This window comes from Cyprinodon variegatus, unplaced genomic scaffold (assembly GCF_000732505.1).
Source record: "Cyprinodon variegatus isolate N-32 unplaced genomic scaffold, C_variegatus-1.0 Scaffold339, whole genome shotgun sequence".
Taxonomy (NCBI): Eukaryota; Metazoa; Chordata; class Actinopteri; order Cyprinodontiformes; family Cyprinodontidae; genus Cyprinodon; species Cyprinodon variegatus.
Window position 1 is genome coordinate 134,492 of NW_015150792.1, and position 21,298 is coordinate 155,789.

The window sequence follows — 21,298 nt, forward strand, 5'->3', positions numbered from 1 at the left end:
GTGTTTTGCTCTTCTTTCAGTGAAGAAATACTCTGTAATTCCGATAAAACTTGCTCGATAGCCACGCTAACGCTAGTTTCATCGGCTGAAGCTGCCATGTTCTTTAGACTGAACTGTTGCGCTTCTTGTTTCGTCACACCTCAACCCGCCTCAAAGCCAACGCTGATTGGACGTTCGTTTGGTGAACGGCTCCAAATTTTCTTTAATGAAGAGTCTCCAGACTGATCTGCGAGTGAAACTTTGAAAACTTGCGAGATCAGGATGGTCTCACGAGGCTATAAGTTCACAGCTCACGATGTTTATTCTCACTCTGTATGACCAATCAGACATGTTAGATTTTTTTTGACCTTACGATTCCTGATCGGGAGGTGGTCATGAGAGGCTAATCGCCCCTTTACCACACCACGCAATACCAGGCTGAAAGGAGGCCTGATGGAAAAATTCTCGCACGACCGGAAAGTCGGCCCGAAAAGGGAAACAAAACCTTATAGTTTATGCCTGTCTTAATGGGAGAAATGAAGAATTGGAAGTTTTCCTCTGTTCAGGAAAGCTTTGGTCCTAATTAGGTCTGAATTAATTAATAATAACTCCAGTTAAAGAACTTCTGGCTTTTGCTCTCATTTTTTTTTTCTTTTTTTTTCTCCCACAGTTGTTTTTACTGAGATGACCTCACAGATTCAGGGTGCTGTCATCAGTCTGCTCATTGGTTCAGATCATTTTTTAAATCTAGTAAAGACTGGTGAACTTTAACAATCGTTCTTATAAAGCATTTTATTCACCTCTAGATGGCAGTTAGCATTTAAAGCAAATTCCAAAAGAGTTAATAAACAAACCACTGGACTTTGTTTCCAGTTAAGAAGACGTTTTGCTTCCCATCCAGGAAGGTCGCCAGGGGTGCTGGCATCTATCTCCAGCTGTCAATGGTCTATAAGCGGGGTACACGCTGACAGGACGCCAGTCCATCGCAGGGCAACACAGAGACAAACAGGAAAAACAACCATTCGCACCTAAGGAGAATTTAGAGAAGCCAATTAACCTAATAGTCATGTTTTTGGACTGTGGGAGGAAGCCGGAGTACCCAAAGAGAACCCACGCATGCTCAAGGAGAACATGCGAACTCTATGCAGTAAGACTCTGGGTCGGGAATCAAATCGAAAACTTCTTGCTGCAAGACAGCAGTGCTACCTACTGCGTCACTGAGCAACCACCTTTTACCATTAAGTATTTCAGCAGTAGCAGTAGATACATGCTGCCATGTGGTCTTTGAATTTGAACAAATTGGCCCTGATAAGAGGTGATTTTTGCTAACCAAAGTTTGAGAACCTTGTTTGTGGAAAATTCAAGTTTCACCCCAAATATTGGCTAAAATGGGCGACAAATTCTGGAAAAGGAGGCAGTTTTGTTGTGGTTTTGTTGTGTAAAATGTGCAGAAAGCTGTTAGTGTTCTGTGGTTGACCTAAGCAGGTAACATTTAGACGGCATTTGTCTGTGTGTTCCTGTTGCCTCAGGGGAACCGCGCAGAGTCGGCAGAACGAGGCGTCAGGATCCGGCCGAGACGATGAGCAGCCGGGACCCTCCCGCAGGAAAAGGCAGCCGAGCATGTCGGAAAGCATGCCTCTGTACACGCTCTGCAAGGAGGACCTGGACAGCATGGACAAGGAGGTGAGGATGGGGGGGGGGCTTTAAACCATACCTGGAGGAGGAGACTGAATGTGTTTGTGAGGTTTTCCACTAATACTTGTGCACAAACAATAAAAGAGTGACTCAGCAGTTTTCTGATGATGCTTTAACGTTTTCATCAGCTGCTGGGAGCTGCATCCACCTGTTCCCTTCATTAAATTCGCCTTTTTCTGCTTAATTGACCAAATCTGCTTTTATAATAGACATTTAATCCTTAACTTGAACTATTGAGCAGAAATGAATCCAAACAAACTATAAAAAGGATTAAACACCATCAGTTCTGCTGTCATTTGAGACATGAAGCAGGACCAGACATCAGCAATGATCCAAATCCAAGGAGAGTTATTAAAACGTGTCCCAGTGGCTGGGAATTATGGACCAAATATAATATCTCTATTGTTAAGCTGATTTAATCTGTGATATATTTATCTCTGTGTTTTTCTGTTAATAAAGTCTATAAAGGTAATTCTAAATCAAGCTGTCCCAAATGTCACATAGGTGCAATTTTCAACAAATGATTTTAGATAAACAGGAAAAGATGGTTAAAAAATAAGTTGGCAGCATTTTTAAATGTTGATACATCACCCAGACCTACCATTTTCCTATAGTTTAATAGTTTAATATCGTTCTATATCCAGCAAATATCACATGATATGTATTTTTTGTTTAAAATCTGCCAAAGGAAAACACTTTTTTATTTATAAAGACCAACAGTTTATTTTATAAAATAAGGAAAGACATGAAATGTTTCATAAAGAATTCATTTTTTTTCCAGAAGGATATTATGTGATGTAAAAAAAAAAAAAAAAAAATACACAAAGGAAATATAGTACATTCAGATCATTAGTTAGTTCTTTTACATTTTTTCCCAATTCTAGAGGGTCCGAAGACGCGCTTACTTCTCCGGAGGTCCAGATTGCAGATATGGAGGGAAATTTGTTCCGTTATTTTTGCAAGCAAAGAATAGGAAGTGGGGAAAAAAATAATAAAAATACAATCCAGATATTTAAATTAAAAGCTTCTTAATAAACGTCAACCCTCCCCACCCCACCCCCGCACACAAACACAGTTTTCTTTTAAAAATTTTATGTCTCCAAATTTCTCTTTTCAGATGTAATTTTAGGAGTGGCATTCTTTCATTGATCACTCTCTCGCCTATTGGTCTGGATGGACGTTAGTGTTTATCTTGGGCCTTAAGAGAAGAGAATGTGATCTGTGAAAAGCAATTAGAAAAGACTGAAATAAGTGAAACTCAAACTGAAACATTTACACTTCATAAATTAAATTGATAAGAGAAAATCAGTAAAAAAGTTAAAATAACTTAAAATAAAAACATTCTTCCGTTATCGTAGCCGCTTATTCCCTAACGGGGGACTGGAGCTCCAGCTGTCAATGGGCGAGAGGCGGGGTACACCCTGAACAGTCCACCAGTCAATAGCAAGGCCACACAAAGACAAACAACCACTCACACTCACTCCAACAGTAGTTTGGAGTGTCCAATCAGCCTAACATGCAGGTTTTTGGACTGTGGGAGGAAGCCGGAGAAAACCCACGCAGAAACGGGGAGAACATACAAACTCTACACAGAAAGATCCTGGTTCCCCCGGGACTCGAACCCAGAACCATCTTGCATTGAGGCAATCATGCAAACCATCACACCTACTGTGCCATCAGAGAAACGTATAGAAAAATATGTTGACAAAATAAAATCTAAAGAAAATAGAAAATTTGATCAATAAACCTTATTTTTGATTACGGTAACAAAAGTTTTCAAATTTTCTTTTCTGGATTGCATTTTTACTAGTTTCCATTTATAAATCCTGTTCTTTGCTTGTAACAATAATGGAACAAAGTTCCCTCCATATGTTGTAGATAAAGTGAGGTGTTTTGTATTTTTTGACACGTGGGATTGAGGTTTTGCTTTTTTCATGATAATGTTTCTTAACCTCAGGAACATACCAGCATGAGAACATCATGTTTTCTTTGCTCAACTGATTCATTATAACTTCCACACATTACTTCTTCCTCAAAAGCCTCTTCTGCCTTGACTTTTCTTGGTTATTTCTATCAATAAATCATGCAGAGGAGTAAAACGCATCCAGCCTCTGATCTGAGGTTTTATTCATTGACAATTCAGACCTGTTCAGTAGGAGTTCAGCTTTCCTTCAGCTGACAATGATGTCAATATCTGGGTAGGTTTCCTGATTTCTCACCAGGATTTAGCCTGCGCCTGCAGTGATTAAATATACATATGTTGTAAATCTTTTCACCCTGTGTCTCCTTAAAATAGGAATCTTTGTACTCGCTGTCCTCTTGCCTCTGGATAGGATCAGAAAATGGGACTCGATGTTTTCACGTCACACAGTCATAATGAACAGAAAATTCTGCCTATAGGATATTTCTTTAGTTCGCTTGATTTCGATGATCTAAAGTTTTCAGTTGTTAGAAAAGATTTCAGACAATCAAAAAACTTCTTGACAGAAATGAGTAGTTTATTTAAAGTTACTGGTTTTGACTGATAAGAGACGGCCAGGAATTTCCGAATTCCCCATCTTTTTTTCAGTCAGTAAATGCATCATGGCTATCAGGATTTGCTAACCAGAAATCTCAATGTCGAGGTAATATGAGGCTAGAATAGGCATAAAGATTAGAGAGGAAATAAATGGTGGTTTCTTTGGGAGCAGTTTGGTTTTTCATCTGGTTGATGCTGCTGCAACAGGAAGTGAGTACGGTGGCTGAGAGGTCCAAACGTGAGAATGATACAATCGCATTAAACATGCAAACAGATTAGCAAATCATACAGTAAAGCAATGCAAAAGAAAAGGTTGTAATGGCAGAAAATAGAGGCAAATCCTACAACCCATGAAATGAATAGGAAGCAAAAGTTACGCAATCCCAGAAATTGTGGACAAACGAGAGGAAATGGTTCACATACTTAACAGTGGTGAGTAAAGCCGAGTATACACTGAGATTATTATTTTTAATTGTTGCAAGCGGCTACAGCTCACCATGTACAATGAAACCACAGGGTTTTGTCGTACTGTGAGTTCAGAGCTCACGATGCATGTTCTCACATTGTGAGACCCGACGCTCTGATGCGATCTACCTGCTCACACTGTACGTCTAAAAACCACGTGGGACTCGGCTCCGCAGTGAGATGGCGATACTCTGACTCGTCTATTCGGAATCCAAAGAGTAGAAGAGGAAAATGAAGCTAACTAGAGTAAACGCTCTGCCTTGGCAATTTGTGTAATTTTGTGCTGAAAGCCCTAAAAAGAAAAGGCGACGACGTATTTGGACAAAGACATGGCTGAGCAAACGTGGCTACTACGGTCTGTCAATTTTACAGAAAGAACTCTGTTTCACTCGCACCCCTGCCATGATTCTGTGTTTTTATATGAGAGGACGTGGTTAGCAAGATGATTCAGACAAACCGGCCACAACCAGACTTGCTTGCGAACCTTCCGCCACAACAGTCCTGACCTCTTGAGAAACGACCAATCAAATTCACTTTATTCACTCGTGTAAAGTCGTGCACCACTCTGGAGAATTCGGAAATGCAACGGTTGGAACAGCCGTTTCCCTACGACTTTAACCTCTGCCCAAAGCAAGAACGGCGGAAATAAAGCTGTTCATTTTAAGGTTTAAAAATAAAATCTGATTCTGTTTAGATCCAGGTTTGCAGGTCAAACTCTGACACAGAGTTTGGAGCTTCGCCACCAACCTCTTAGATCACTCAGAACTTTGAAACTTAATGGTTTTCGTCCAGTCCTCGTAGCAACAGGCTAAAGCTTTTTATATTTCTCTTATTTCTCTCCGGTTTCCAACCTTCCATACCATAATCTCCTGATTTCTGCCTGTTATATTTGGGGCCTGGGGAGGTAGGTGAAGTGATTACTAATGACAGAGAGCTCAGCACCTCCTGCCTGGATAATGCTCCTTAATTGAGTCTGAATGCTGCTAATGCTTCAGTGGGGAGAGATATGACGGCAGACCCTTGAGATGTGCCAAGAACCTCTCAGCGAGTGAATATTGCACAGGAAAGGGCCCTTTGTGGTTTGTTCAAACGGAACATGTGACATGGCATGTTGTAGGAGGCTGAGGGCGACTCTTAACTTTTTCATGAACTGTGGGTTTCTGATGCGACGGCTCAGCTGGTGGCCTTTCAGCTACTTCTTAGTTTTTCTTCTACAACTTTTATTCCATAAGATTATCTGAAAGATTACTTTGAAAACCACAATAATGACTGGAATAATTGGCTAAATAAATACTGAAAAGGTGTCTGTCTTAAAATTATATTTAAGTCAGAAGAGTAGAAAATTGTCTGCTAACATTAATGTTGAATTCGGCTGCTTTATTCCCATGTTCTACTGCACGGCTGATCAGTATGAAGTCCGTGCTGTAACCTTGTTTCTTGACAGGATCTATTTCCGGGCTCCTTATACCAGGGATTAAAGTATAGCGATTGCCATGGGTAAAAGGAATCCCTTGAAAATAAATTGACGATAAATACATTTAAAAAAGACAATCGAAATCCCTCTTGCGTTTGTCAGCCAATGGTAGCGATCTGAAACTAACAGTATTAGCCAATCAGAAGAAGAAATGGGCGGGTCTTAGGAAAGGGTGTACCTCCTCTTGTTTTTCGCTCAGTGCAGAAGTTATACTAATAGAGTCACCTTGCGCCGTTTAAAGGCTCCATTCAACGGTGGGACATGTTTAAAGCCAAAAAATAAATAAATGAAACTTTGTGTTTGGAGAGAAGGACGATAGAACGGAATTGCATGGATTGGGCACAATGGAGTTCATTAACTCCGGGGAAGATTTCACAACCATAGATAAAGGATTAAAAAATAAATGGCGCTGGGAATGGCTGGAGGAGAACGGGCGAGATGGTCAGCCATTTAGCAGCCGGAGCAGGAAGTTAGGTGAACCAGGCTGTTGCTTCTGGATGCTGCGCTCCAGGAACGCTTAGCAGCAAAATTGGATATTAAAAGAAATGTGGTACATGCAAGTGGTAGATATAGATGCACTTTTCCATCTATGCATCTTCTGGCCGGTTTCGGTATTGGATTTTCAAAAATGAAATTTAGTCTTCAATCATTCATGCAATCTCTGATCCAAAGCCCCCACACCCCCCTAGCATGGCTTGAAAATACACACATGTGCATATATGTATATATGTATTTAAGTATACATACATATACATACATATATATACATGCATACATATACACGTGTGTGTGTGTGTGTGTGTGTATATATATATATATATATATATATATATATATGTGTGTGTATATATGTATATGTTTCTTGCTTGTGTTGAAAAAGTTAAGGCCCGACATTTTTCATTGACGTGAGCAGAGCGGAGTGAAATCCACGCTCCGCTCTGCTCACATGCTCTGATGGAGACGAAGATTTTTTCATCTTAAATGCGAAATGTTTATGTTTGTATAGTTTTAGCTTCCTTAGTGCTCTGATTTGGTTATTCTTTCAACAAAGTAATGTTTTAGAGTCGTTTTATTACAGTTAGCAAACCAACTGGATTACCTGATTAGGAGGATCTGATTGTTTCAGCCTTAAAGTTATTTTTTCCCCCTGCAATGAAAAAAAAAAAAAAAAAGTTGTACTTGTCTAAAAATGTGAGCTGATAATGATGCCCAGACTTGACCCGCTATGAAATCTTATTATTCTCTCTTAAATTAGGTTTTTAGAAAGTAGAGAGCGGTCTTATGTGTCTTTTCGTTTCACTTTAAATTAGAAAAAATAAAGTTTTCATCTATTAAGCTTTGTCTTTTTGCTGGATGCCGTCATAAATTTGATTGTGGATTTTAATTGAAGGCCAACCTTTTGCTAACGTAGCAGCGCATTAGTTTTAGATGAAGTTGGTTAATGAGGGGTTCGTTGGGTTCGGTCCTCAAAACCGTTTTAATGCTCACTGTGCAGAAGTGACATTTAAACCTTCTCAGATTCAACTCAGCTGAATGTATCTTTAACATTTAAGATAAGAATATTACTTCCGTTTCTTTCAATGCAACTGCTATTAAATGAACATTTATTAGTGTTACTGTTTGCACAAATCCCTCTTTAAGATCGTTTGTATTTTTTTTTGTCAGTACATATATTATCTCAGAAGAATACTTTATTCAGCACTGTTTTAAATGCCATGTTCCTTGCACTGCCTTGGCGAAAGGCCAGTCTTTGACATTCTTAAACATTGTAGATGTGCGGGGGCCATGGGGACAGAACCACGCTTAATTGGCTGGAGCACGGCAGAGAACGTATGACTCAGGTAGACGGCCTCACATTTAAATGTCAGCAGTGGTTACATGATGCTCTGTCAATTTACCAGCAGCAACATGTGCAAAGGATCCTTTGCAGGGAAAAGCAGCAGAGTACCGGCTGTGTGACCTTTTCCGGAAACAACTGCTCCCTTGTCGGCCGTTTGATGACTTGGATCGAGTCTTTGTCCTTTTGTTAAAGCATTAGTCTCAATGTAATCTAGGTCTTTGTTTTATGAAACTCGTCTTGAAACAAATTCTGCTTGATTTAATATTTTGGTCAGTCTTTACTTTATAATAAAGTCTTTATATTTAAATACTAACATGAAATCAGTTGTTTAAAGGCTGCGTCCGAACATCACAAATCTATCTGCAAATTCCCCTCCGCCTGAGCAAATCTAGACAGAAAGATGTTTCTATAACTTCTATGGTTACCATTTTTAATCTGATGGCCTAATTAGTTTGTTTATTGCAGAGAATAATAGCAGCAGGACGGGATGACATGAAATGGGTCAGATTGACATATTTTTAATTATGCCAACAGTATTAACAGGATGCAACCAGTTTCTGGAACATTCTAATAAAAAAAGTCCATTAGCTATTTTTTATATATATATAAAGATAAAGAACATGAGGAATTTGGTTTAGGGTGGTGCTCTGAGAATCTATTGTAACCGGTTCTAACCTTTCTATTCTCCTGGAATTGTTCGATTTTTAATAATTTAAAATCCAAATTTTGGTGACCACCGAAGAAGAACCCGTAAAAGTTTTTGCACAACAATCTGTTTTGACATTCGAAAGTATGGTTTAGATCGGAGGTCACGGATTAACAGACTGCGATCCGGATCCGGACCCACCTGCTGGCTAATTCGGACCTAACCTGATTTAAAACCTTTATAAATTACCACATGTTGTGCGACGGCAGTGTCTAATTTCACTTGCACTGCTTCTCCTGTTTGTAACGTAAAGCCCTCCAGGGCATCCCGCAGCAGGCTGCATATGATAGAAATTAGCCAATGAGCTGCTGTCAGTCTGGGTTGCTGCTGCTGCTACTTTTAGACACAGCAGGCAAACCTGTGGCAAGCCGGGTGATGGAAAAGAAGAAGATGATGATGAGAAAAAGAGAGAGAAAGTGTGGACTGCTGGAAGAACAGTGGTGAACTAGTGAAAGAAAAGTGAAATGGTGCTCAGAGATGACTCTGCACATTTAGAGGATGTTTGGCTCAACCTGCTGCTGTGAAGCAGGATTCTCCACCATGAACAGAATCAAAAATAAATATGGATCCAGGCTCAAAATGAGTAGCCTCGTGAGACCATCAAGATTTCACTCGCTAATCAGTCTGGAGACTCTTTGAAGCCGTTCACCAAACGAAACTTCCAATCAGCGTTGGCTTTGAGGCGGGTTGAGGTGTGACGCAACGAGAAGCGCGACAGTTCAGTCTAAAGAACATGGCGGCTTCAGCCGATGAAACCAGCATTAGCGTGGCTATCAAGTAAGTTTTATCGGAATTACAGAGTATTTCTTCACTGAAAGAAGAGCAAAACACTGCTCTGGAGGCTTTTCTCAGAGGAAAAGATGTTTTTGCTCTTCTCCCGACTGGTTTCTGCAAAAGTTTGATCTATCAATTGGCTCCTCTTCGTCGTCGCTCTGTTACGTCATATGCTTCGTTGATCTGATTTGTTTATTTGGCCCGTCTATCACCAACATAGGCCAATCAGCTAACCAGTATTTTCGCCCCTTCCCAAAATTACTTCTACGGAAGGTTTCCAGATGGATATGTGGAGCAAATCCATCTGGCGGAGTCAGGTTACAAAATGAGCACCTTGATATGTGCTTGAGAACGGCTTTATCGAAATAAAGAAAATCAACAACCAGTAAAGGTCTAGAGACATCATTTTTTAATCCGTTAATTTAAAGAGAATTCAAGACTGAAATAAAAGGTGTCTCCATTATTTATTTATATATACATATATAAAATATATAGCTTCTTGCCTGTGTTGAAAAAGTTCAGGCACTGCAATATGTGTTATCTGCTTAAAATGAAGATAAAAATAAATCTTGTGTTTAATTGATTGTGTTGTAAGAGGCTGCATTGCTCTACCCACTGGTTGTAGTGTTTTGTTTAGTTTTTTCTCACAGACCTCTGAACAGGAACACTGAATTCTCCTCCTAGTTGTGAATAAAGCAGAGTTTCTGCATGTGTGAGGAACATGAACATGTGCCTGAATCAAGGAAGCCGACTCTGGCAGACAGAAGCTGAGTGGGCGATGTCACGCGCTGCTTTGATAGTTAGACACAAGGTCAATCTGCTTTTACTCTCAAAGCTCCTGTCGTCCCACATCTGTTTGCTAGACTCTTACACGTTTGTCGTACAGCAAAGCTTCCTCTCAGTTATCCACCTTCCTGATATTCTCCCTTAAACTGCTGTCGCTGGCCGGCTCTGGGTGCTTTGCCACCTGTTGGGTTGATGACTTGGTGACGGCATATAGCACAGTTAGTCTGCACGGGCTGTTTTCTATTTATATAAAGGCAGAGCTGATAAAATAAATGCAAAGTTTTGATTGCTGCAGAGGGATGTAGGATGTATTTTGGAGCTGTGAATGCCTCATTAATTGGCAGGGGTCGCCTTAGATACGTAACAGATCCATGGTTACTCCTTTGAAGAGGTGTGAATCTTCCCTGACTTCATTACAGTCGCCTCATCGCTCCTTTTGCATCTTCAGGTCATCAAAGTTCAAGTTGCAATACATATGAAGCATTTTTTAAGGGAGGTTTTTCAAGGGTCTTGGCAAAGGTATTCATACCCCTCTACACTTTTATGTCACCAAAGTATCTCATTGTGATTATTAAGGTTTAGGAAATAAATAAATCCATGGTTTTCACATTTTTACCCCAAATTAAGTGGCACAAACGCAGCTTTACACTGAAAACCCGCATAAAAATGTAAGCTAACCAGTTATTTTTCTTGATAATATTGCTGTTTGGATACCGTCTGTCTAATCAGATGGAGTTTGAGCTGCCATCATTGCTTTTGGAAGCTGACCTTCATTTAAAACAAAACAAAATTCAAGCTTTGAAATTGCTAGTAGAAGAATATTCTACCAGAAACGATGTAAATATATAAAGCTAAATGCTTGTAGCCAGTGGCGTAACACTATAGTGAACCAGTTTATCAGTTGTAAGTAGGCGACACACCTAAGAACAAAAACTGATCAACTGAATTCACTCTGAGCTACGGAAGCCAGAAAAAAACCCAATCAAATTCAGTTAATCGATTTGATCAATTAAATTTTCAGCATTAATCATGAGTTGGAACATAAAACTTGTAACACAGTCTCCATGTTGGCCCATTATTAAGAAAATTTATTTTTCTGTTAAGGCAGTCTGAGTTAACCTTTTGGGTAAAGTTTAAATTTTTTCATTTCTGTTGGTTAATTTACAACAACACACAAAAAAAGAGGAAACAAGATTGAACAAAATTCTATAAACCAAGAAAAGAATAAGCTGAGGCTTATATTTCCTATAAATCCGCTGTTTTCTTCAAAAATCCCTAAATTAAAGGTATTGTGGAGGATTTTTTAAAAGATCCGCCCTCTCCAAAATAAAAAATTCAAAACATAGATGAAAATTTCAGAAGTGATCGGCTTTTTGCAGTTTGTGCTCAAACCTTTTGGAACATTTTATTCTATCGAGACTTTTAAATCTTGGCCCAGTCTGTTTTCTATCCTCAGTTTGATTCAAACAACATTTGAATAATAATAATTATAAAGTATATTTGTTATACTTTTCATTTTATTTTTGCAATATATTTTTTTTCTTCAAATTTATAAACATGTAATAATTGAAAGCCTTTGCACAAAAGAAGCACACACAGGATTGAAGGGGGAGAGCTGAGCAGCTGAGCATGGATGCAGAGCACTTCATGCTTGCTAAGCAATGCATCTCCACTCTGAGAACTTTTCACACTAATAATGTTCTGTGTCAGCAAAGCTGATGAGTCATTCTGTAGCGTGCTGAGCACGCTCATTGGATCTGTCAGGGTTTTATCTTATTGTCGACTCTCTCATGACTTATTCCCAAAGGCGTAAACAGAAATGATGATGTTGGATTTGCACGATTAAATGAATCCTGTAAATCTGTCAGATTGTTCTGTAATGCTGTGATTGAGAGGGCCCTTACTCATTTTTTAACCCCTCTCCATTTTGATGATTTTTTTTTTTATATTTTATACAAACTCTCCTGTGAGACACCTGAGTTTGAAAGAATATTAAAAAAGAAATACGGAAATAGCCTGTATTATCTAGTTTAAAACCTGATAAATACTCTAGGAAACATACATATCTGACATGGATTTCCAGACTTTCCAATTAAAAACACCCCGTCTCAAAAAGTAGATCCATTAAGTTGAATATCGGTGTGTTTTTGTTTGTTTTACTAAGGCTAAATATAATGAAGAACCACTAATAATGGCTCATCATTAGCTAAGGTTTGACTTGGTGTAGGGTGTTGTTGTGACATGTATGAAGCCATGGAGGCCGTCGGAGACGTGGCTCATTAAGTATTGGATCATAGGAGGTCTAACACGGTGGTCAGTTACCATGGTCACAGCTCGCTCGGAGGGGCCTGCAGATATTGATTTCCGTGAAATATATAAAGTTTTAAAGCTTTCTGGGAACCAAGAGTTTCTGCCTCAGTCTGCAGTATATGAGTTTCCTGCAATTGGGTTTGTCTTTCTTATTATTAAAAGCGTTTATACCTTTTATTATTATATTTTTTTATTGTTTGCTGTACTGGTTAGTCATAAATTTCAAGGGTGTTCTGAAAAAATCGATTCCAATTGTGATTTTATTTTACTATGATTCAGAGTTGACATAAAATATTAGGGCTGTGTAAAAAGTTTTTCAACCCTAAAGTTAAAGTCCTATGCCATAAAATCTATTTATAAAATAGCATTTTCCTGCAGCCAGCATTAACTGCTATCACTTAATTAATGTGATGTTGAATTTTTTATATAATACTAGTATTTTAGGGATGTCCTGATTGAATATACATCTGAAATCCATCCAATATCAGAAAAATATATATCGTATTGTGTCTGTCTGCATCTAAATTTTTCCGATATAAATATGCAAATAGAAACACTCGACTCATTTTTATAGGTTCAGAATCTTTTGGTTAAAAATAGATTGGTCAGTTGTTCTAATATCTGTTGTTAACCACTAAAGGTTTAAATGGGAGGGAACCAGACTTTTGTTCAGTTTGTTTGAAGATGTTTGGACACCTATCGAGGAGTCTTTATGTCGGCTTGTACTAGAGCAATCTGCAGCTGGAGCTCTGATGTTTTTAAAGGAAAAGTCCGGTCAGCAAGGAAAAACCAATGGGTCATTATTTGTATCTAAAACTAATACGTTGGTGGTGATTAGTGTTGTGCTGATTAGAGACTGACACGGGAGTGGATTTTCACTCCTGTCCCGTCCCACTCCCACAGACAAAAATTGTGTCCCGTCCCGATCCCGGGCCAGAGTAGAAATCTAAATCCTGTCCTCTCCCACTCCTGGTGAAATTACTCCCACTCCCATCCCGCTCCCATTCAGAATGACTCCCGCTCCCGCACCACTCCCATTCCTGTTGTTTTCAATAAGATTTCTGCCAATACATTGAATCTGAATTTCTTTTGAGCGCTGGTGAAAACCTCAGAGCGGAAGCACTGTTGGTTTTTGGGTCATGTAGTTTTTTTGACTCACATTATAGTGTAGGCTTCAAGGAAAAAAAACTACAAAATGGCGGCACCAGTACTGGATTTTTTTTCTTTCTATTTTATTTTATTTTTTGGCATCGATCCTAGTTTTGTTTTTTAGTTATTATTGGTTTGCTCCCGCTCCCGTCTGCTCCCGTTAATGTTTAATCCTGTACCGTCCCAATCACGTGATCGTTACTATACTGACTCCCATCCCATGGGAATCCCACGGGAATCCCGTGACCTGTGGGATTCCCTAAAAAAAAGTGAGTCTCTAGTGCTGATGCCATATTTTTGGCCCTATACCGATACCTGGCTGTGCAGTATTGGCTGATACCGATACCATCTGTTTGAAATTAATGTGTGTGTGTATAAATAAAGAACTGCATACTACTTGGATGAAAAATAATAGCCATCATGGCTTTTTAGAGCTGCTGCCTACCTTTGTGACGCAGAAAAAAGACTAATAGGAAGTGAATCCAGTAGAACTTTTTATTGCCTACCTGGAATGGGGGACAATAGTTGAATAAACTATGGTACTAAACTATCGCAACACTGCCAGTTCTATTAGCTCTACGCCTGCCGAAGACACAGACGTCGATTCCCGTGAACACTGGGATGGAACTCAATGGGAAAGGAAATGATTCTTATTTCTACCGTTGAGTATATTAGCTGCGACATATGAATCAAGATGCTATGACCGAAAAAAATTGATTGACAGATGACCGTTTATATATGATCGGCCGAATTTAAGTGTAGGTGCCCGCATAAGATAACGAAAAAACCCACCTGATTTTAAATAGAAATTTTCTAAATCATCTGATAAAGAGTACATTTATATAAATGTTTAAGCCAGAATGATTTGGCATTTAAATATGACTTCCCTACGACTTTTAAGTTGGATGGAAAACAGTGAAGCCAAGGCGCATCATGACGAACCTGTGAGTTATTTACAAAGAGACTAAAAGAAAACCACCAGAATGACGCTAATATCAAAACTAATACATATCTGCTTTTTACTCTGTAAACCCTTTTTCTTGTGTCATTTTGCAAGACTCCATGTGCTCCTTTTAAAGGTAATCGCCTTTCCTTCGGGGGACACTGCTTACTTATGAAGCTTAGTGCCAATGAGCAACAAAGCATCAGGAGGAATCAGTAATACAGCTCAGAGTTAAAGCAGGTATTAACATCTAAAAAATTAATAATAAAAAAAAAATACACAGAGTCGTTTCCTCATGTGGCCCCTCATGCTTTGGACTATTTTTACAAAGTAAAGCAGGCTGTCTTATCTGAAGAGAAGCCGTGTAGGAGAGATGTAATATCCTTCAAAAATCCCCGCAATGTCACCCTAATCCCTCTAGAGAGATGTTAACAGCCACTGATAATAACCCAGTTAGACACCTGCTGTCCACTGTTGATTATTTCTCCCTTAATCTGTTCCTACTTCAAAGTAATTAGCAACCCTTTAATTCACCATCATTTCCTCTGAAACATTTACAAACTACGCAGTTAAGAATGTGCCAGACTCATCTTGGAACTCTCTGGAATCTGATGTCTCACCCAAGGCAGTGCTTTCTCTCTCTCTCTCTCTCTTTTTTTTATACTATTCTTTCATCCTTATGTAACTTGCCTTAACTCACCCTTAGATTCAAGTGTGGCACTTCTTTTTGTGAGGCAATGTGGAAAATAAGCCAATATCATCCTGTTTGCGGATCCTATTAAGAAGTTTTCTGAAAAAGCTGAGGGCATTCTTTGCATTGAGCCGCTTTGCCCTCATGTAGGAGGAAGAAGACATGGGGGTGAGATGTGAACTGGTGTGGAGATTGTTCCCAGCTGAATGGCCCTCCATTAGGAGCTGGATTTGTCCTGTGAGCTTACAAATAGCTCAGGCGGATTTATGCTGGTTTCCTTTCTGTCAACATCTTGGGGAACCTTTTGTTCTGACAATTCAAGGTCCCTCTGCTCCCACTTTGTCTTGTCAGGGCACTCGCTCCTGTTAGTCATCTGTTGTGACCACTTGCAGAAGTGGTTTTGGCCGAGTATGAAGCCCAATTTCCCCTGTTCCATTGGGATTTTGTAGGTTTCGTCTAGTGCAATCCTGAATCTGCTGCAAATTCTACAAGTATTCATACCCTTTCAGGGTTTCCGCGGGTCATAAAAAATAATTTTTTAAAATAAGGCCTTAATTGGCATTAAAATACCTTAATGTCGTGGGGAAGTCATATTTAAATGTCAAATCATTCTGGCTTAAACAAATGTATAAATGAACTCTTTATTAGATGATATTGTCCCAGCTGTGACTGACAGCTTGTAGTATAAGGGAAGAAGAATGCAGGAAGTGGGATCATGGCGGAGGCTTCTCCCACGTTTGCGGTACATGGGATACGTGGTAAGCATCAGTCAAAGGCTACCTGACACTACTTCCTGTGTGATCGTGTCTGCAAGACCCAATCAGGAGGAGGCTTACGGAAGAGTTTTGTCTCTGCCCAACCTGTCAAAACACATTTTCTTTTGCGAGAGAATCTGTTCGAGGGCGGAGATGTTTTCGAGAGCAGCCGTTGTGCGGTGGCAGATAAACCATGTGCAGAAGTAGTTTAACGTACATGTGAGTGTGTTTATTTTGCTTGCAGGGTTTTTGAAATAAATTTGACGCAATAAGGGGGTCACGCAAGTAGATGGAAGTTGGAGGGGATTTTGCTGAAAGATGGAGGGAAGTGGCTGGCCTGTGACTGGGAAGGGCCATTTTGAATTGCTGCAGGTTTCCGTCTCTTTTAAACCACTTTTAATCATAGTTATCACAAGAAATCCCAGTAAAATACATCATTGAGTATTTTGAGGTAATAAGTGTGCAAAGTTGAATGGCTACAAATACCTGTTTTGAACTTCAAAAGCAGTAAACAATAGTTGTACATTAGCAGGAGTTAGTTTGAACAATAAGGGGCTGATTGGATATATAAAGAGCCCTCTCTAAGATCCACTTGCCTTTATACAGATTTCCTTTTAATGCCTCCTGATGGACGGATGTCAGCTGATAAAACAACCCTCAGAAATAAACTTTCTTTCATGGTTAACCTTATTGCAGACGAGGTTCCGCTTATAATCACTTCCTTCCCAACAGAGCTGCAAAGAAAAGCCTCTAATTTTAACAGAATGCAACCTGGAAAGTTTTTTATCAAAAGATATTAAGAGGAACAGGAACTTAGTCAGGGCTCAGTGTTGGCCTGAGCTCAGCGTAAAATCCTTTGCTCTAGGCAACAGCCGCTCATTGCTCTCACTGTTCCAGTTACTCCTAATTGCAGGGTTTCCTTCCAAAGTAATTGAATGTCAACTACTTTTCCAGTAGATGAATCTCTAATCGCCATGGTTTCGCCTCCAGCTGAATTTAAAGCATCATTTTAAATACTAGCTTGCAAAGATAAGAGTTGAATTTTTGTAAGAGCTTTGTCTCTTATGATGCCTTCTCATTTCCTGGCTTCATGGGATCCAGAGATGGTAAACAGACAGACAGGCAGGAGTTTAGCTCGCATGATGAAAGGCTGTTTGGGTCAGAAACTTGAGCAGGAATTTCAGCAGTTTTGACTTTGAGATACTGCTGCCTTATTTCAGTTTTAAGACTTAAGCTCTGGGAAATATTTGGTAGAAGCAAACCATAGACTGCAGTTTTTCTTCTCTCCCTATTTTAAGGTTGTTCTGCCTTTATAGGAATAAAATTAATATTAATAATGTGTCTTATTAAGTAGATTAGCTTTTTAAAACCTCTTTTACCTTTTTCAGCCTCCCTTTGTGTGTGAAGTTATTTTTTTTAACTATTTGACTGAAATCTGCATTAAATTAGATGCATATTTGTGAGTGACATGAACACATGGAAAACAAATTATTATCCAGCGATTCACTTTAATACCAAATAACAAACTTTGCTGAATAAAGTAAGTATCTTAAACATAAGCCTGTCCTGCCTAACTTCAAACTGTAAAAATGAATATAAAACAATACGTTAATAGTGCACATTCTTGGCGCAACAACAAACTTGTACACATATTTGTGCCTTAAATGCAATGACTGTAGGCTACAGTTGTGAAACAGAAAAAATAAATCATCAGCTCAATGCCACATCATGTGGTGATAGTCTACTTTTTTCCACTTCTATTTCCTCTGAGCTCTTGCTGCAGTGAGGAGTTGTTTGTCTTTGACTGCTGCAGAGTAAAACTCTGAACAAGACGGTTCATAATTGAGGCTGACAATAAGCTCAGCTTTAATTAATTCAGTGGAACGTTTGTTCCGCACATCAGTCCGTTTGTTCTTCATTAAGGAGAAAATCCTCTCCACAAAACCAGTGGAAGATGGGATGCTGAGGACAAAGGACACAGCAGCTTGGATGTTGGGAAGGTCAGCTGCCTGAAGAACCTCCATCCACCTCTCTGCTGTTCCTTTGGCCTGCCTGGATTCCTTTTCCTGCAGCGTCAGCGTTTAAATTACTCTGTTCGTCCCCCATACTGCTTTGTTGTCTCCCGCTATTTTCTCTGTGAGCAACACTTTGGCTTGACCAATGGGATGAGGGGATTCTGGATCCTTACATATATGTTGTCAGCTCATTGGTCACAACGCAGGACAGGGCCCAGGAACAAGTTTACCGTAAGTTTTGTATCTAACGTACTCTTGTTCTTCATTTTGCATTGGCTTTTTTCAAGTTTTTTACTCTCACAGTAATACGGGACAAAGTGCGTTCCTTTTCCACTAAATACAGGATAGGTACTTCTAGTGCTAAATATGGAACGATTCCTACTCGAACCCTAATCGAATAGCCAATGTTGTTCTGCTCCTGCAAGGAGATGCTAACCCATATAGAGAGCTGTGCTACAAAGAGCACCAGTTTTTTACTGAGGTTGTTTACAGTTAGAATCAGGGTCAAAACATTTTCTCAGAAAAATTAGAACAAAGTGTTACAAGGACTGAAAGATGCTTTGCTGTCACTTTAAACAGTTCATTATCTTCCAATTTGATCTTGCCTTAACATTAGCTTGTAGTACAGTAAATAGACGTCTTTGATTTCCTGGGACAGTCCCCGTTTTGACAATCGGTCCCCAGAAATGTCCCCGATTTTACCGTTTTATATATGCGGGGGTAAATGTTGTGTGTAGACTGTTATAACAGTAATGGCGCATAAGTAGAAACAGCTGTTAGCTGGGTGATTGGCTGATATTAACGCATAGATGAGGAGCGCAGCCCACCACTTTTAAAAAAGACGAAGTTTGTTATCACAACCGGTCACAGCTGCCCTACGTTGTGGTGAGTGTGTTTTTCGGTGTATTTGATTTGAATTGGGCTGATCATTGTGATAAACATTTGGTTTGTGCCCAGGTTAATAAAAAAATCGGGCTTTGTTTTTTATTTTACTAAAGATAAAGACTGGAAATGTAACATAAATCAAGCTAATCAACAAAAAGTAAGACAGACCATTGGTTGCAGCTGGCATGAGGACATAGACTCTGATAAAGTTAAACAAAATGATTTAAAACTCATTGTAAGAAACTAATCTGGTTCGGTGGTTCTCCAGGGATCCACAGGGGTTCATCAAAAGATGTTTTTAGAACTGATCGGTGACCTTTAGTCTATATCTTCAGATGGATAGTTGTAAGTGGAGTTATAAGTTGTTTGGCTGTTTTATGATTGTGATTTATGAGTATAGAAATCCAGGCTTAGGTCTACTTTTCTACCACTCAGTTTGAATATACGAAAGTTCCTCATTATAAAAATTAAGAGGCAGTAAAAGGAAAACTGAATGAGACAAGATCTGCATGATCTGAGAATGATGGAGGAAGAAATAACCGCCTGTTTTTACTTGTAGCTCCAAATATTGTGGTGATTAGCCTGTTTCGTATTTAATCAGGTGTAATAACAATAACTATAATAATAATAATGACCATCGTCCTAATAATATAATATGCATGATGAGATTATGTGTTTGGAAGGGATTTTGATTGGATTATATCCCTGTTTTAGATTAGTGTTAGATTGATAGAAGAGGAAGAAGACTGATAGAAGATTGAATGAGAGCAGTCGATAGANTCGTTCCATAATCACAGCTCTATGGAGCAGTATCAGACTCATATTCTGCCTAGAATTGAGTTGGACTACGTCAGGCTCTACTTTTCTACCACTCAGTTTGAATATACGAAAGTTCCTCATTAAAAAAATTAAGAGGCAGTAAAAGGAAAACTGAATGAGACTAGATCTGCATGATCTGAGAATGATGGAGGAAGAAATAACCGCCTGTTTAATCTTCATTTATTTGGATGTTTTTACTTGTAGCTCCAAATATTGTGGTGATTAGCCTGTTTCGTATTTAATCAGGTGTAATAACAATAACTATAATAATAATAATCACCATCATCCTAATAATATAATATGCATGATGAGATTATGTGTTTGGAAGAGATTTTGATTGGATTATATCCCTGTTTTAGATTAGTGTTAGATTGATAGAAGAGGAAGAAGACTGATAGAAGATTGAATGAGAGCAGTCGATAGATCAGTTTAAGGGAAGGGAATAAAATCTACTTAGAAGAGTAAAATGTAGAAGTCAGCTAGAAAGTAAATAAGATGGAGAAGTAATAAGACAAAGAAGACTGACCAGATGGCACTAATAAACACTATCGATTGATTAAGTTTTAATAATCAACTGGAGAGGCACATTACTGGATTTTACACTAGATTTATGTTTCTTTAAATATTAATAAATATATAAAAATGAATGAAAGCATCATTTCCCCATTTCCCATTTTAAATTTGATGATATGTATTTCTTTTTATCTATAAGCTCAAAATGTCCCCAGATTGGATTACACAAATCTGGTCACCTTATAACATAGTAAACAGTTGATCACATTTGTTTGTTTCAACAGATATCTTATGTTTCACGGCTGGAAGTGACAAAGTATGGCATTGTCTAAATTTACACCTGTTAAACACATCAAGATAAAAAAACAACTCTGGAAATGTTAGCTTTCCTGTGTTTGGTCTGTAGGTTCCAGTCACACAGGACCAAACTGAGCTGACATTTCCATTATTTTCATAACATCACTGGGAGCTTCCTTATCTGCGGTACTTCCTTATTCAACCCCTGGACAAATGCCCTCATTGTAAATATGCGTGGAGGGCTTCTTTTACTTAGAAATTGGACAAAAAGAAAGTATAGGACACAAAAATAACAAATAATAAAACAGCAGGACACAGTAATCTTTGAGAAAAACTGTTTATGCAACCAGAGGGAGTTACTGCCACATAATTTCAAACATGACTTTAAAACACCATTGTTGTTTCCTCTGAGCTGTTGTCTTGGCTCCCTTCCACCTACTCATCTGCTGTGTTTTTGGTGAGATCAGATGTGCTTTAAAAAGGTAGGGAAATCATATTTAAATGTCAAATCATTCTGGCTTAAACATGTATATAAACATACTCTATCAGACTGTATTGTCCCAAAATATAGAAAATTTCTATAAAAAAAAACAAAAAAAAAACCCTGTCTTAAAATTTGTGTGTTTTTTTTATGGTGATGGTGGAATATTTTTGGTAATGATCATTTTAAATTTTAGGATTATT

The 21,298-nt window shown here is 38.7% G+C and overlaps 1 protein-coding gene across 1 annotated transcript in view; it reads left to right on the top strand.

The window, feature by feature from the left end:
• Positions 1-21,298, top strand: part of ctdp1 (CTD phosphatase subunit 1) — a 94,145-nt gene that overhangs the window by 21,039 nt on the left and 51,808 nt on the right. Inside the window, exon 11 of the mRNA XM_015385443.1 lies at positions 1,509-1,662. Coding sequence (XP_015240929.1) covers positions 1,509-1,662 — 154 coding nt within the window. The remainder of the gene's footprint in view (positions 1-1,508; positions 1,663-21,298) is intronic.